This window comes from Mya arenaria, chromosome 12 (assembly GCF_026914265.1).
Source record: "Mya arenaria isolate MELC-2E11 chromosome 12, ASM2691426v1".
In the NCBI taxonomy this organism is placed as follows: Eukaryota; Metazoa; Mollusca; class Bivalvia; order Myida; family Myidae; genus Mya; species Mya arenaria.
In genome coordinates, this window is record NC_069133.1 from 20,736,194 (window position 1) to 20,750,932 (window position 14,739).

General features: G+C 36.5%; 1 protein-coding gene across 1 annotated transcript in view; it reads right to left on the reverse strand.

The window, feature by feature from the left end:
* Nucleotides 1-14,739, reverse strand: part of LOC128210527 (uncharacterized) — a 20,652-nt gene continuing 5,913 nt past the window's right edge. The window contains exons 7-14 of the mRNA XM_052914875.1: nucleotides 13,878-14,019; nucleotides 12,660-12,869; nucleotides 11,766-11,849; nucleotides 7,553-7,666; nucleotides 7,288-7,404; nucleotides 5,439-6,293; nucleotides 4,422-4,520; nucleotides 1-2,863 (exon numbers count right to left, since the gene is read on the reverse strand). Coding sequence (XP_052770835.1) covers nucleotides 2,642-2,863; nucleotides 4,422-4,520; nucleotides 5,439-6,293; nucleotides 7,288-7,404; nucleotides 7,553-7,666; nucleotides 11,766-11,849; nucleotides 12,660-12,869; nucleotides 13,878-14,019 — 1,843 coding nt within the window. The 3' untranslated portion in view covers nucleotides 1-2,641. The remainder of the gene's footprint in view (nucleotides 2,864-4,421; nucleotides 4,521-5,438; nucleotides 6,294-7,287; nucleotides 7,405-7,552; nucleotides 7,667-11,765; nucleotides 11,850-12,659; nucleotides 12,870-13,877; nucleotides 14,020-14,739) is intronic.

The window sequence follows — 14,739 nt, forward strand, 5'->3', positions numbered from 1 at the left end:
TTTGAAAAACAAACGTTTACATTTTCTGTTTTATTGAAAAATATATACTGGTAAAGATCACTAAAAATCAAATGATTTAAAAATAGCAAATATTGCACAATACTTAACAAATCTTGAATACAATCACATAACTGAGATATAATTCATATTTAACACAATGGCACCTGAATGATACTATAGAGACAATAGAATAACATTTAAAATTGTAAAACAACTCCATCTCTATTTCACTAATCACAATCTGCTGGAATGAAATATTAGAAACATGGAATTCATAATTTTATGGCAAGTCAGGAATGAAAATTGTAAAATAGTCAATATAAACATTGAGCTCAATTCATGTGAATCTACATCTGATACATTGAACCTTGAGCTAGATTCATGTGAATCTACATCCAATACATTGAACCTTGAGCTAGATTCATGTAAATCTACATCAGATACATTTAACCTTGAGATAGGTTCATGTGAAACGACATCTGATACATTGAACCTTGAGCTAGATTCATGTGAATCTACATCCGATACATTGAACCTTGAGCTAGATTCATGGGAATCTACATCCGATACATTGAACCTTGAGCTAGATTCATGTGAATCTACATCCGATACATTGAACCTTGAGCTAGATTCATGGGAATCTACATCCGATACATTGAACCTTGAGCTAGATTCATGTAAACTACATCCGATACATTGAACCTTGAGCAAGATTCATGTGAATCTACATCTGATACATTGAACCTTGAGCTAGATTCATGTGAATCTACATCTGATGCATTGAACCTTGAGCTAGATTCATGTGAATCTACATCCGATACATTGAACCTTGAGCAAGATTCATGTAAATCTACATCCGATACATTGAACCTTGAGCTAGATTCATGTGAATCTACATCTGATACATTGAACCTTGAGCTAGATTCATGTGAATCTACATCCGATACATTGAACCTTGAGCTAGATTCATGTGAATCGACATCAGATACATTGAACCTTGAGCTCGATTCATGTGAATTGACATCAGATACATTGAACCTTGAGCTCGATTCATGTGAATTGACATCAGATACATTGAACCTTGAGCTCGATTCATGGGAATCAACATCTGATACATTGAACTTGTACAAATTGAAATTGTAGGAAAGACACAAGACCTAGCCCATAATCACTAATATTTTAAGTTTTAGTTCATAGAATGAGTTATGATGGTCAAAATTGCTGTATTTTTTACAACAAATAATCTGTTTTAAAATCAGGCACTCATCTTTTGCACAATAATGTATTATTGAGATTTTCAAACATTTAAGAATTCAGTTTTCTGACCTGAGTCTGACCCTCACACTCAAGGCATCAGTGAATAAGGGCCCAAGCATACAAATTACTTCACTTTAGTAGGGTTTTAGCTGATGGGTTATGAAAGGGTGCTGCACCCTGTCTTTTTTCAGTAGCACCCTTCTGCCCGCATGGAGACCAGCATGGGCACCCTTCTGCCTTCATAGAATCAAATGCTAAGACTTTCAAATATTAATAAAATATTTCTGCTGTTTTGTTCAAAACTTATTTAAAATACAAAACATTTTACATATCTGGCTGTTGAAACCTTATATTACTTCAATTAAACACAATTTCTAACATTTTCTGCCTTATTCATAATGTTCAGTTCTTCATAGCCCGATTCAATGTGCTCTTTTTACCCATAGCACCCTGTCCCTTTTCTGCAGCACCTTTTCCTTTTTTAATCCTGCCTAAAACCCTAACTTTAGTCTTCTTTATGTGAAATACATGCACATACTAGGCAAGGACATAAATCTGGCCACTTTCTTTGTTTTTCTTCATAATCTTTCTAAATTTTTAAATGATTTCATAAAAAATGGGTTGAAATAATCTTTGGTATTTCAACGTGTCTTTGATACCAGAAAAATAACAATAATCCATATAAAAATTTAAATAATATACCAAAAAGTAACCAGATAAATTAGGTTACCTTTAGTTATACCAACAACTTATAAAACAAGTATTAGAATTACAAGAATAAAATACAAACCATAGAAAGCCAACATGATTCTAACACAACATTGATCAAATTGATATTTTATCATTGCTGCACATTCATAATTATAATATAAGTGCACTCTCTTCTCACCAAGGCAACCTGGGTTCGATTCCCGGCCTTGGCGCATGTGAGTCTTGTTTGTGGTCACCAAGCCGAATTAGTGGGTTTCCTCCCAGTGCTCCCCCACAACACAAGACACACTCTCACATAAAGTCCTGCCAACAACAGTGATTATTATAATGTTGTAATAACTTGTTTCACAATCGTTGTAAAATAAATAAGTTTAAACTAATGTGCATGTACCTGATTACAACTTGAACTCATTTTCCCTTTCGATGTACGGTATATTAACTTTTACAACATGTAAAAAAATGCTTTGGTTGATGGTAATCAGAGAATTAAAACACAGTTTTCTAAAAAAAATACAGGATATTTAACTTGTCAAGGCGATAACAAAAGATTCACAGTGTCTCTTTAAGGGCAGTTTTTATGGTTACATTGCTAGTGGGGAAGCTCCGATTTATCATAACCAGAGAATTAAAATGGGTAGAATATATTAATTGAATTAAATTAGAATACAGGAATTCAAGACATTGACAAATCTTTCACAGTGAGACTTTCAGCCTCTTGCAGCGCAGTCTTTACTGCGGCCTTGCTGTCGGGAAAGCTTCGATTGATGGTTTTCATGTCAAGCTGGACGCTGACCTGGTGGAGCGTTGTGGAAAGGCGGGACAGCAGGATGGACGCCACATGGTGCGTGCCCTGGGTCACCATCTTGGTTCGAGATGGGCGGATCAGTCGATGGCTCTGTGAAAACAATGGAATATTAAGTTTTATCACATTATACTGCCTTTTTAAGTGTAATACAACAATTACATCTTTTCTTGCATACCACCAGTGTAATAAAACTTGATATAGGCATCGCTATTATAGTAAGCTCATTAGCGAGACAGAATGAGTGCTGCTATATAAATATCAAATACCCTGTTTCACTGACATCCATTATGCGAGTGATAGATCAGTTTTGTCATGCTTTACCTACATGACCTGTCAGCAGCAATGCTTCTTACATCCCCAATGTGAGCCTCATGATCTTCATGCAGCCTAGCAGGCACCGTTTTTAATCCTCATTTTCCATTCCCTTTATCATACTAACCAACACACCCACACATGGACCTGAACTTGTGATCAGGGACTATATTACAAATTTTATTTGTTTTAGTTGAATGTAAAGTTTAGATTTGTTATATATATTTCTGTTAGAAAAACAATGCTTTAAAATGGTGTTTTTTGTTTTTTAAAAACATCCATATATGAGTTGTATAATATAAACAAGCTTAACACTTTCTACCTATGGAACAAACATGAAATTGTTTAGGTTAAGGGAAAGATATATGTTTTAAGTTAAGATGCTTCTGTAATATAGCCAGAGACAATGATATTGATATCATGTTGGGAACATCTCAATCTTCTCCCTATAGCAGAGGTCCTTGAATCCCTCTCACTCCCCACTCCACACATACACCCCACTTCCCATTTTCCATACCCTCCCCTTAACTTGAGATTATAAGTATCTTCCATGGCCGAGAGTGTAAGATGGTTCATTCCGACCCGAGCATAGGGTGTTTTGCGGAAATTCGGTAAACCTCGTTTCCGCAAAACACCCTGCGCGAGGGTCGGGATGAACCTATCTTACACGAATGGCTATGGTAGATGCTTTTTCTCCCACCTCAGTTAAACAGAATTAAGTAAAAATGTATTTTTTGCTCGAACTCTTTTGTGCTTAGTGAAAAAAATTGCGTATGGATATGCAATAATACGTGGTTGTCATCGATATGTGCATAGTGATTCAGATTATGTTAATACTCAGATCGCTCTTTAAATAGTTCTAAGGAAAGTGAAGCATTATTTCTTAAAAGGTGCGTGAAAACTGTTTTATGGTGACATTTGAAGCGAGAAATAATTATTTATCGTTCTAAATATTGCCACAAGACAAGGTTTCCACGATGCTAGGACGACAGTCTTCAACAAGGGTGGTAATTACAATGTGATGACCATTAAAAAGGAGTTCCATACGGGCATTTTATCTTCGCCCGTGGGCAAGATAAGAATTTCTAGCATGGTTATTATAAAATTATTGGATCTGCTTATCTGGGGTGGGAGAAAGATATTTAACCATATGGCAAGTCAATGAATCCCTCTCACTCCCCACTCCACACGTACACCCCACTTCCTATTTCCCATACTCACACCTTGACCTGAGATCGATATTTCACCCTATGGCTGAAGGCCTTAAATATTTCCCACTCCACACTCCACACATTCACCCCACTTCCTATTTCCCATACCCCACCCAGCTACTTACCTTCACTTGAGATCGTACGATACTGCTGACGTCTGCATTGTGGGCATCTATATCCTCACCCTGTCTCAACAAGCACCGACTTGTGTCCTCTTCAACTACCTGATATGAGAATTAAACAAATGTACACATTTGAGTCCTTAAATCTACACATTCATTTCAGGTGTTTTTGTTCAAGGGTTTTGATATGGAAACCTATGGATTTCTTTTACTATGCGTAGCACTCAAGGTTGTAAGGTTTTTGTTCTTTCTCATTATATGCTCTCCAGTGGTTTATAGAGATTTATCAGTGTGTTTTTTTATATTTAACTGTTTGAAAAAAGTGAAAATATCAAATTGATATTTTTCACTGTTTTGAAATTTTAACCTGCTCTCAGTTACAAATCAAATGTCAACACACACAGTCTACATGTGTAGACTTTTATGATTGAGATTGTTGTCATTTGAGACACTGTATCTTTTTGACAAAGCAAAATATGTGAACCAAGTTTTCACAGCATGTGTACGAGGTAATGGTCTTTTCTTAAAACTAATTTGTAATTAGGCTTATTTCACAGGGAAAGGAATATTTGAAGATTACTTAGGTGGTCGGTTAGGAATTTTGTTTAGTGTACAGTGAACTTTCATGGGAGGGGGTAAAAATATACATACTTCATACAGTTTAACCAGCAGGGCCTGTAGAGGCTGTCCTTGTAGAGAGTGTTTATCACTGAGGTAGATGGCTTCAAACGTCAGCTGTTTTACGTATACCTGGGCTGACACTAATATACATACCTCGTACAGTTTAACCAGCAGGGCCTGTAGAGGCTGGCCTTGTAGAGAGTGTTTATCACTGAGGTAGATGGCTTCAAACGTCAGCTGTTTTACGTATACCTGGGCTGACACTAATATACATACCTCGTACAGTTTAACCAGCAGGGCCTGTAGAGGTTGGCCTTGTAGAGAGTGTTTATCACTGAGGTAGATGGCTTCAAATGTCAGCTGTTTTACGTATACCTGGGCTGACACTAATATACATACCTCATACAGTTTAACCAGCAGGGCCTGTAGAGGCTGTCCTTGTAGTGAGTGTTTATCACTGAGGTAGATGGCTTCAAACGTCAGCTGTTTTACGTATACCTGGGCTGACACTAATATACATACCTCGTACAGTTTAACCAGCAGGGCCTGTAGAGGCTGTCCTTGTAGAGAGTGTTTATCACTGAGGTAGATGGCTTCAAACGTCAGCTGTTTTACGTATACCTGGGCTGACACTAATATACATACCTCGTACAGTTTAACCAGCAGGGCCTGTAGAGGCTGTCCTTGTAGTGAGTGTTTATCACTGAGGTAGATGGCTTCAAATGTCAGCTGTTTTACGTATACCTGGGCTGACACTAATATACATACCTCGTACAGTTTAACCAGCAGGGCCTGTAGAGGCTGTCCTTGTAGAGAGTGTTTATCACTGAGGTAGATGGCTTCAAATGTCAGCTGTTTTACGTATACCTGGGCTGACACTAATATACATACCTCGTACAGTTTAACCAGCAGGGCCTGTAGAGGTTGACCTTGTAGAGAGTGTTTATCACTGAGGTAGATGGCTTCAAACGTCAGCTGTTTTACGTATACCTGGGCTGACACTAATATACATACCTCGTACAGTTTAACCAGCAGGGCCTGTAGAGGTTGACCTTGTAGAGAGTGTTTATCACTGAGGTAGATGGCTTCAAATGTCAGCTGTTTTACGTATACCTGGGCTGACACTAATATACATACCTCATACAGTTTAACCAGCAGGGCCTGTAGAGGCTGTCCTTGTAGTGAGTGTTTATCACTGAGGTAGATGGCTTCAAACGTCAGCTGTTTTACGTATACCTGGGCTGACACTATCGCCTGCAGAGAATATAGACATCAAATGATAATATTCATCTATACAGCTGGTATTTAATTCTAATTTGGTGAATTTGGGAAGAGGTCACCAAGCCAGACAAGTGAGCTTTCTCCGGGAACTCAGGTTTCCCCTACAACACAAGAACACACTATCGCGTGATATCGTGCCAACAAGAGGGACTAAGTATAAGTTATCATAACTTTCTTCACAGTTATTGTACAATATAAAATGTTTAAACTTAATTTATTTTTTAGTTTGGTCAAAGTCACCCACAATATTTATTGATTGGTCAATATTTATCCAATACTCACTATAAACTGCTTATATCAATAAATATGCAAACTAGCCAAAAGATCAACTGTGTTTTATACAGTTGACTGCTGGTATATCACTGTTCACTTACAAGTATTGGTTACAAACTTCAATAAAAGTATATGATTTGAATTTATTCTGTTCAGAAGCAATCAAGAATGAATAAAAACAATGAGTGTAATTGAGACCATAGAAGTGAAACTTGTCTTTGACTAATTTAACAAAGTATGTTTCATGTTATTCATTACATGTGTTGAAAGTATCCATTTCTTAATATGTGTTTTAGGTTACACTCAACTATTTTTTAATATATTATATTAATTGGTTGTATTTTAATAGTAACAATTTGGCAAATATTTTCTAATTTTGGCGTTTTAATTCAACACATGTTGCTGAAGATTCATTCAAGAATACTCCTTGTACAGTTAGCGCAGTGGTTAGCCCACTCCCTTCTCACCTAGACAACCAGGGTTCGATTCCAGGCATAGGCGCATGTGAGTTTAGCTGGTGGTTATCAAGCCGGACAATTGCGTTTCCTCTGGGTACTCCAAATTCCCACACAACATATAACCACACTCTTGCCTAAAATCATGCTAATGAGAGAGATTAATATAACGTTGTAATAACTTATATCATAATTATTGCAAAATAAGTGTATATTAAAAATACCCCTTCCAGACTCACATTTTTGTCGACTATTTTCTGTATGTACTCGAGCACTTGTGGTGGGGCCGATTCGTTCAGCTTCCTCTTCAACATCCGGAACGTGAACACATTATCGAGGTAGAAGTCACTTTTTGCCTGCAAACACAACAGAAGCATAAGCAATTGATTTTCAAAAAAATCAACAAAAATTAACAATGGAAATGAGGAATAAGATCATTCTCATCAAACATCATAATACACAATTTAAATGACCCTCATTCCTACAGCTACAGCCTACATGTACCTTTATATAAGCCTTGAGCAGTCTGGACTGTGTGTCAGTCTCAGCATAAGGAGACATCTTCTTCAGGATAGGAACCTTCACACAGAATGAAGCAAAATGGTCAGAAAGGTCCTCCTGTGAAATAAGTGGCACCTTGTTTAGATTCCAGATATTGGTTAAGGTAACAAGAGGCACATCAGTGGCTGTGCTCCACTGGCCAAAAGGTTCAAGCAAAGACCACCTAACGAACATTTTCGTCAAGTTTCATAGAAATACAATCATCAATTTTTGAGGAGAAGTTATTTAAAAAAATTTTTTACTTTAATAGCTCTGGCTGCCATGTTGTGCAGTGGACCGAAATGATTTGGGCAATTTGAGTAAAGGAGCACCAAACAAACATTTCTGTCAAGTTTTATCGAAAAAAGGTCATCGGTTTTGACGACAAGTCGTATAAAGTTTTTATTTTTTAGCTCTGGCAGCCATGGTGTGCAGTGGACTGGAACCATTTAACAAATTTTGGTTAATGACCACCCAAGGAACATTTCTGTCAAGTTTCATCAAAATCTGATCATCGGTTTCTGAGGAGAAGTGGTGTGAAGGTTTTTCCTATTTTTAGCTCTGGCTGCCATGTTGTGCAGCGGAACGGAACCATTTGGGTCATTTTGTCAAAGATTTTGTTGAGATGACCCTTGTTATTAAGTCTCATAAAGATTATGTCAAAATTGTGACACAGGCAATTTGTGGACTGAAGATTGACTAACATGTAATCTTGTCTTGTCATATGACAGGCGAGCTAAAAATTACTAACTTTGTTTTCCAAATGGAAATGGAGACGTCGTTTGCTTTGTACAAAGGATCAGAAGATCGCAAAACAAGCAAAGAAATAAACCTTGGAATTGTTCTTTTTTGTTATCACTTTTGATTTATCAGAACTGCTATATAATCATAATTGTGGTAAATCAGTTTCAGACTGGTTGTCAGGTGTACCCACACAGCACATGTCATGTGATACCTAGCAGGAAAGATGGCTTTGGTTTATCATTGTTTAAAAATTATTTAAAGATGCTATACGTGAAAAATTAAGACATTATTTTTTTTTCTATTAAAGGGAGGTAATTCAGTAGTAAAATGTAATCAAAGCTATTAAAGCATGGCATTTCTTTTCTAACCATGTTGATATTATTACAGTCTATTCAAGCAAGATGCCTTTTGTTTTTACATAGTACCCATAGGTTCTGAAAAACAAGGAGCACTATTCCCAACAGAAGGATGTCACTCCCTATCACTGCATGAGCATCATAATAAAGAAATGTTTACTCAAACTGCAAGCTGCTCAATTGAAATAGGTATTTACCTCAAGCATACAGTTTTATAATGTGGCAAAATAGTCGGACTACTAGATTGTCATTCGGACTAGTAAAATATGCCATTATGCTAGTCCAACTGGCTAGTAGGTTAAAATGTTTTTCGTGAAGACTGCGGACGAGAAGTCCTTAAAGGTTTTTCTATTTTTAACTCTCGCAGCCATGTTGTGCAGCGGACCGGAACCATTTGGGCAATTTTGGTTAAAGGGCATCCCGATGAACATTTATGTAAAGTTTCATCAAAATCTGATAATCGGTTTCTGAGAAGATGTAGTTTAACGTTTTTTCTATTCTTAGCTCTGGTGCCCATGTTGTGCAGCAGACCAGAACTGTTTGGGCTATTTTGGTTAAGGACTACCCAAGTAACATTTCTGTCAAGTTTCATTGCAATACAATCATCGGTTTCTGAGGAGAAGTCGTTTAAAGGTTTTTCTATTTTTACCTCTGGGGGCCATCTTGTGCAGTGGACCGAAACCATTGAAGCAAATTTGATAAAGGACCATCCAAGGAACATTTCTGTTAAGTTTCATCAAAATCTGATCATCGGTTTCTGAGGTGTTCTTTAAAGATTTTTCTATTTTTTTGCCCTGGCAGCCATGTTGTGCAGCGGACTGGAACCATTTGAGCAATTTTGGTTAAGGACCACCCAAGAAACAATTCTGTCAAGTTTCATCAAAATCTGCCTATCCGTTTCAGAGGAGATGTCGTTTAAATATTTTGCTATTTTTAGCTGTGGCGGCCATATTGTGCAATGGACCAGAACCATTTGAGCAATTTTAATAAAGGACCACCCAAGGAACATTACTGTGAAGTTTTGTCAAAAAGTTTCAACAAAATCTGCCGAACCGTTTCAGAGGAGATGTCGTTTAAAGTAAAAGTTTACGCACGCACGCACGCACGCACGCACGACGGACAATCTGTGACGACATAAGCTCCATGGCCTTCGGCCAGTGGAGCTAAAAAAGTAGAGGTAAGATTGTTTTTACAATGTAAATGATTAACAGACTATCCTCGATAAAATGCTTAGAAAAAGGTCTCCACATTTGAACTTAACTATCATACTTATTTGTTTAAGCTTGATTGTGGCGAAAGCTGATAAATGATAGAATCACTCTTGAGTCCGTTCCCTGGGCAGAAACTAGTACTGTGTCCTTTTTGAGAGGCAATGAGAAAGTATGCCTGGTGGGGATCAAACCAACCCATGACCTTTTGGATGAGAGGCGGACCTATACCACTAGAAAACCTTATAAATGCTTTTTGTTTCATTGTTACAAAAAAAATTATTTCACAAAATCTAAAATAGTTCATCGATATTATAATAATCTTTTAACGGTCTCATAACTCTTTCGAATGAGAATATCCATACATGTGATAATTTCTTGGGTCGAATCTGGGACACTCGTCGTTATGTCAACGTACACTAGGGGGTTTCGGGGGCATGCCCCCCCCTGAAATTTTTTTAAATGGGGAAATGGGGAACGTCTGTGGTGTATTCTAGAGCATATCTGGGGCTATTTAAGTTTTTAAAGTCAGGAAAATGTACCTATTAAATTGACTGCCAAGACTATTTTTATTTGACATGGTTTGTTTTTATCTGCATTTTCTTGAAAAAATAAAACAAGATATTTTCCCAGGCTTTAAATGAAGTGCTAACCAGGAGGATGTTTTCCGTGTTTTAATTTTGATTTTTTTACTCATTTTGTCACTTTCTTTAAACTTACCTTCATGCTCGTTTGTCGGTAAAATGTGTGAAAAATATCAATTCATCAATTAAAAGCTATCATTCATAAGACCCAACAAATCCATATGAAAACAATAAATTTGTATACAAGAACCCACCCCGACTCGTTAAGCACAACAATAGGCCAATAGATCAATTATCGGGTGATTGACGATGACCTCGACAACACGTACCAATTAACAGATTAGTGTCAACATGTCCTGTGTTTTACGACCAGTGTCCTGGACAGGCAAAATAGCTGACTAAAATTGGTAAAATTAAGATAATCGATTCCGAGATTTTTTTTTTCATTTTTTTTATGACTTTCCGGGACAAACATGCACCCTCCGTGACTCCGTGATGAAGATACGATTTCCGGGACAATCCCGGACGTCCGGGATGTTATCACATGTATGGAATATCACACAAATTATACCGAAACAAAACTAGTGTGCTTAGCTTGATCCTATTATAAGGGTCTTGGGATTGTTCAAGAAATTGGGGCCTGGACCCTTAATTACACTTAGCTTATCTATTTTTTTACACATTTCATTATTTCATTTTTCTTATGAAATGACTGGATGAGATATCCCCTAAAGTGGAGTGAAATTCAGAGGTTTTGTGGCGAAGACTGGCAACAAAAGTAGAACCAGCAATTTTAAACACCGCTAATCTGAACATTGTTTATCCAAAATTATTGCTATTAAGAATATGTTTTTCAGTCCCGATTCTATTCCTTCTTTGTTTAATCAATTTTTTATCAATAATCCAAAATCGATATCAATAATTCGAAATTATCGATAAGTTAAAATAACAGTCCAGATATGGTATTGCACACCTATTTATCAATAACTGTTTAGAACTCGGACATCTCATAGTTTTTCGGAATAACGGTATTTAATGTATAAAATGTTCAGAAATGTCTGTAGTATATTGAACTGTTGGCATAAATTTCCAACGTGGTATGAGGGCCAAGAGAGGAATACCCTGCATTTTCGCCTCACCCCTCGTCTTGCGGTGAATATCCCACAACATATAAAAACTGTGTGTGCCATTGGGAAATTTGATTGCTTTGTGCAATACATTTCCTTATAACATTTATACTCAATACAGTGCTTTTCAAATCAAAAGAAATGCTAGTTCAGGTAACCTGTGTTTTAGCAAGGACCTTTGTGTTTCCTTCCTCCCGGGATCGAGACCTGCTGTCCTCAAGGCTTTCAACCACGTCCTGGTACTGAAAGACAAACACACACTCCATTTACTTCAGAGTTGTAATCTCTTTTAATATGCTTTGAATGACTTAAAAAAATAAAGTTTGTAATTCCCAACCACCTATTTCAGCCGTGCCTGCAAGTAATAAAATCTTCACAAAACCTTATATTATGTGTAGAAATGTATTTAATAACGTTTTAATGAAAGTACAATATTAATATAACTTCTGTGAAAAATGTTAGCTAATGAAAACAAAGGAGAAAAAAAAAATATATATTTGTGCTGGCTGGATTCGAACCACTACCTTGAAAGATTTGTAGTCTTGTGCTTTATAACAACATAGGCTAAAGCATCAAAATTGAAGAGTTTCAAGTGGAGGTTTTCATTAGGGGTATGCTACCTTAAGTCATTCATGACACTGTTACAATAATTGATTTTCTATGATTTGTCATCCATCATTCATCTAGTTTCAAACCAAATCCTTCTATCAAAACAATCACTACAGTATTGGTAATGCCGTTAATCATGTTTCATTTAACATTAAGCTAAGTTTCAAATTAACAACCTGAACAATTTGTGTAAAATTGTTACAGTTAAACCCTTGTGAAAATATTTTACAGCAATTTAACAATCTATATTCAAATTCAAAACCTTATATTGTAAAGAGTTCTTTTTGCATTTCTTTATATGCATAACAAAGCAAAATTTAAATTCAATAAAAGTCATTTGAATTTAATTTCAAAATATTTTTTGGAAAGGATCACTTTTTATCACAACTATTTGCTTTTACATGCAAATAGTAAAATTTATATTCTACAATATCCTTTCACACCTGAACAAGAGCCCCAATGATATTTTTCTGCAATTTTGAGAGGGTCCCATCCATAGCAGCCAACTTTGAGATGACCCCTTCTTCAGTGTCCTTGACCTCAGTGACCTCTGACATCTGCTCGACCTTTGCGAGCTGAAGGTCAACCACATACTGACGGCAAGCCCCACATACATGTAGCAGCATCGAGATCTCGGGCTCAACCTCTGGGCTCTGAAGGATTGTGAAATTGAGATAAAAGATCATGTTTTTATAAAAAAGGATGTGTATGTTCATAAATTTGCATTCCCCTAGTCCTTTGTGTAGATAAAACTTGAAGTTTATATTATTTGACATGCATGGTGTTATGACTTCAGTGTTTAATATTGGAATTGGATAAGCATGACGTAACGTAACCAATGGCATACGTCGTGACAAAAATCAGCTATTCTTTTATACAAACAAAAGCAAGTCTGGACAAGTTATCCAATGTTATTTATTGGCTAGTTTTCACAATGAAATGATTTGATAGGTTAATAGTAATTATTGGTTAAATATTGACCAATCATTAAAAGATTGGTTAACTTTAACCTTACCACAGAAATTAACCAGTTTCATACAAATGGCAGCAGAACTCAAATTTGGGGCCATGTGGTCAAAGTGAATGAGCTGACCATTTTAAGAGGTATTAAATTAAGGTTTAATCCTGAAATAAGGATTTTTGCTGAACATATGCATTAAAAAAGCAGAGAATACCTTAAAATGAATTTAACTGGCATTGAAAACATATAAAATCAATATTATCAGGGGCCTCTGTCCTTGCTTGGGACCTGAATCCCCAATATTCAAAATAATTTTTAGGATTGTGATTTTTAGTCTGCTATCATCCCTGCAAAGTATTTTTCACTAAATTATTAATTATGAAGCATAATATGCAAACTATAGACAAAGGGGATCCCCGGGCCATCTGATCAATGGAAGTACAAACAACTTTCATAAGATCGAATATATCCATCCAATACAATGGCAACATAATTGCAGCATTACAAATAAAGTTAAACATTTTGTCCGAAAATTCCAATAAGCTATAGTTGAGCTGACAAATACAATTATTACTTTGAAAATATGTATTCATATTTCAAAGAATTTTTTATTCGAAAAGGTGATCATTCGATACGATCGTTGATAAGACGGCCACAATGAACTTAATGCAAATTAAGAAAAAAACAAACAAGCACAAACCCCAATAACTTTTATCACACTGAGACAAGCCTCCCTACAGCTCAATGGTCCATTCCCAGGAGGCTGGTCTGGAATGTACACAAGCAGCTCCCGTCGACTGCACGTCTTACACAGGACCTTCCCACACAACTTGCAGCTGTACCTGGAGATAGACGTACAATTTTTAATAAAGGATTTCAAACAGAAATTGGTATGCCTTTTGTTAATACTCATTCATTTCAGTTTGAATATAAAGGTAGCTGTAATTCTTTTTCTGAATAGAAACCAGTACTGGGGTCATTGCTTAAGCTGTTTGCTATCAAACACTACACAACCAACTCCATTGCAACGGAATGATAGCAGAGAGTGCCGCCTAGGTATATCTATCTTACTTTGATTCAGGGCGTTTCTTATGTAAGAAGGGCTCACACAAAAATCCCTGTGGTACACTCAAATAGTGGTTTGCCTATACAACTTACCCCTGGTCACTGAGAGGCCCAGAAAGCAAGCCCCTGGTGGGGCTCTCACCCATAATATCTTGGGTGAGAGGCAATCACTATACCATTCTCATGCTCTGATTGAATGTTGGTGTAAGCTCAAGTTATTCCAATAGGATTATCTTATACACATATTTTCTTCGGTTTATTTCCATTGAATCAATGAATCTATGATGTTAAGGTACACTAAGATCTAAGGCTAAGGTCATACATCATGCATGGCATGCCTTCTAAAAACCGTCAATTTGCCGGTCTGGAACAACTTTGACCAAGCCAGTCTGATTTCAGTTCCAAAGTGTCGAAAAAATTGGTCCGAATTTTTTTTATTTTTCTTATAATTTCTGTCAAAAACGACTTAGTCAGTAAAAATTGTTGAAATTGTAATA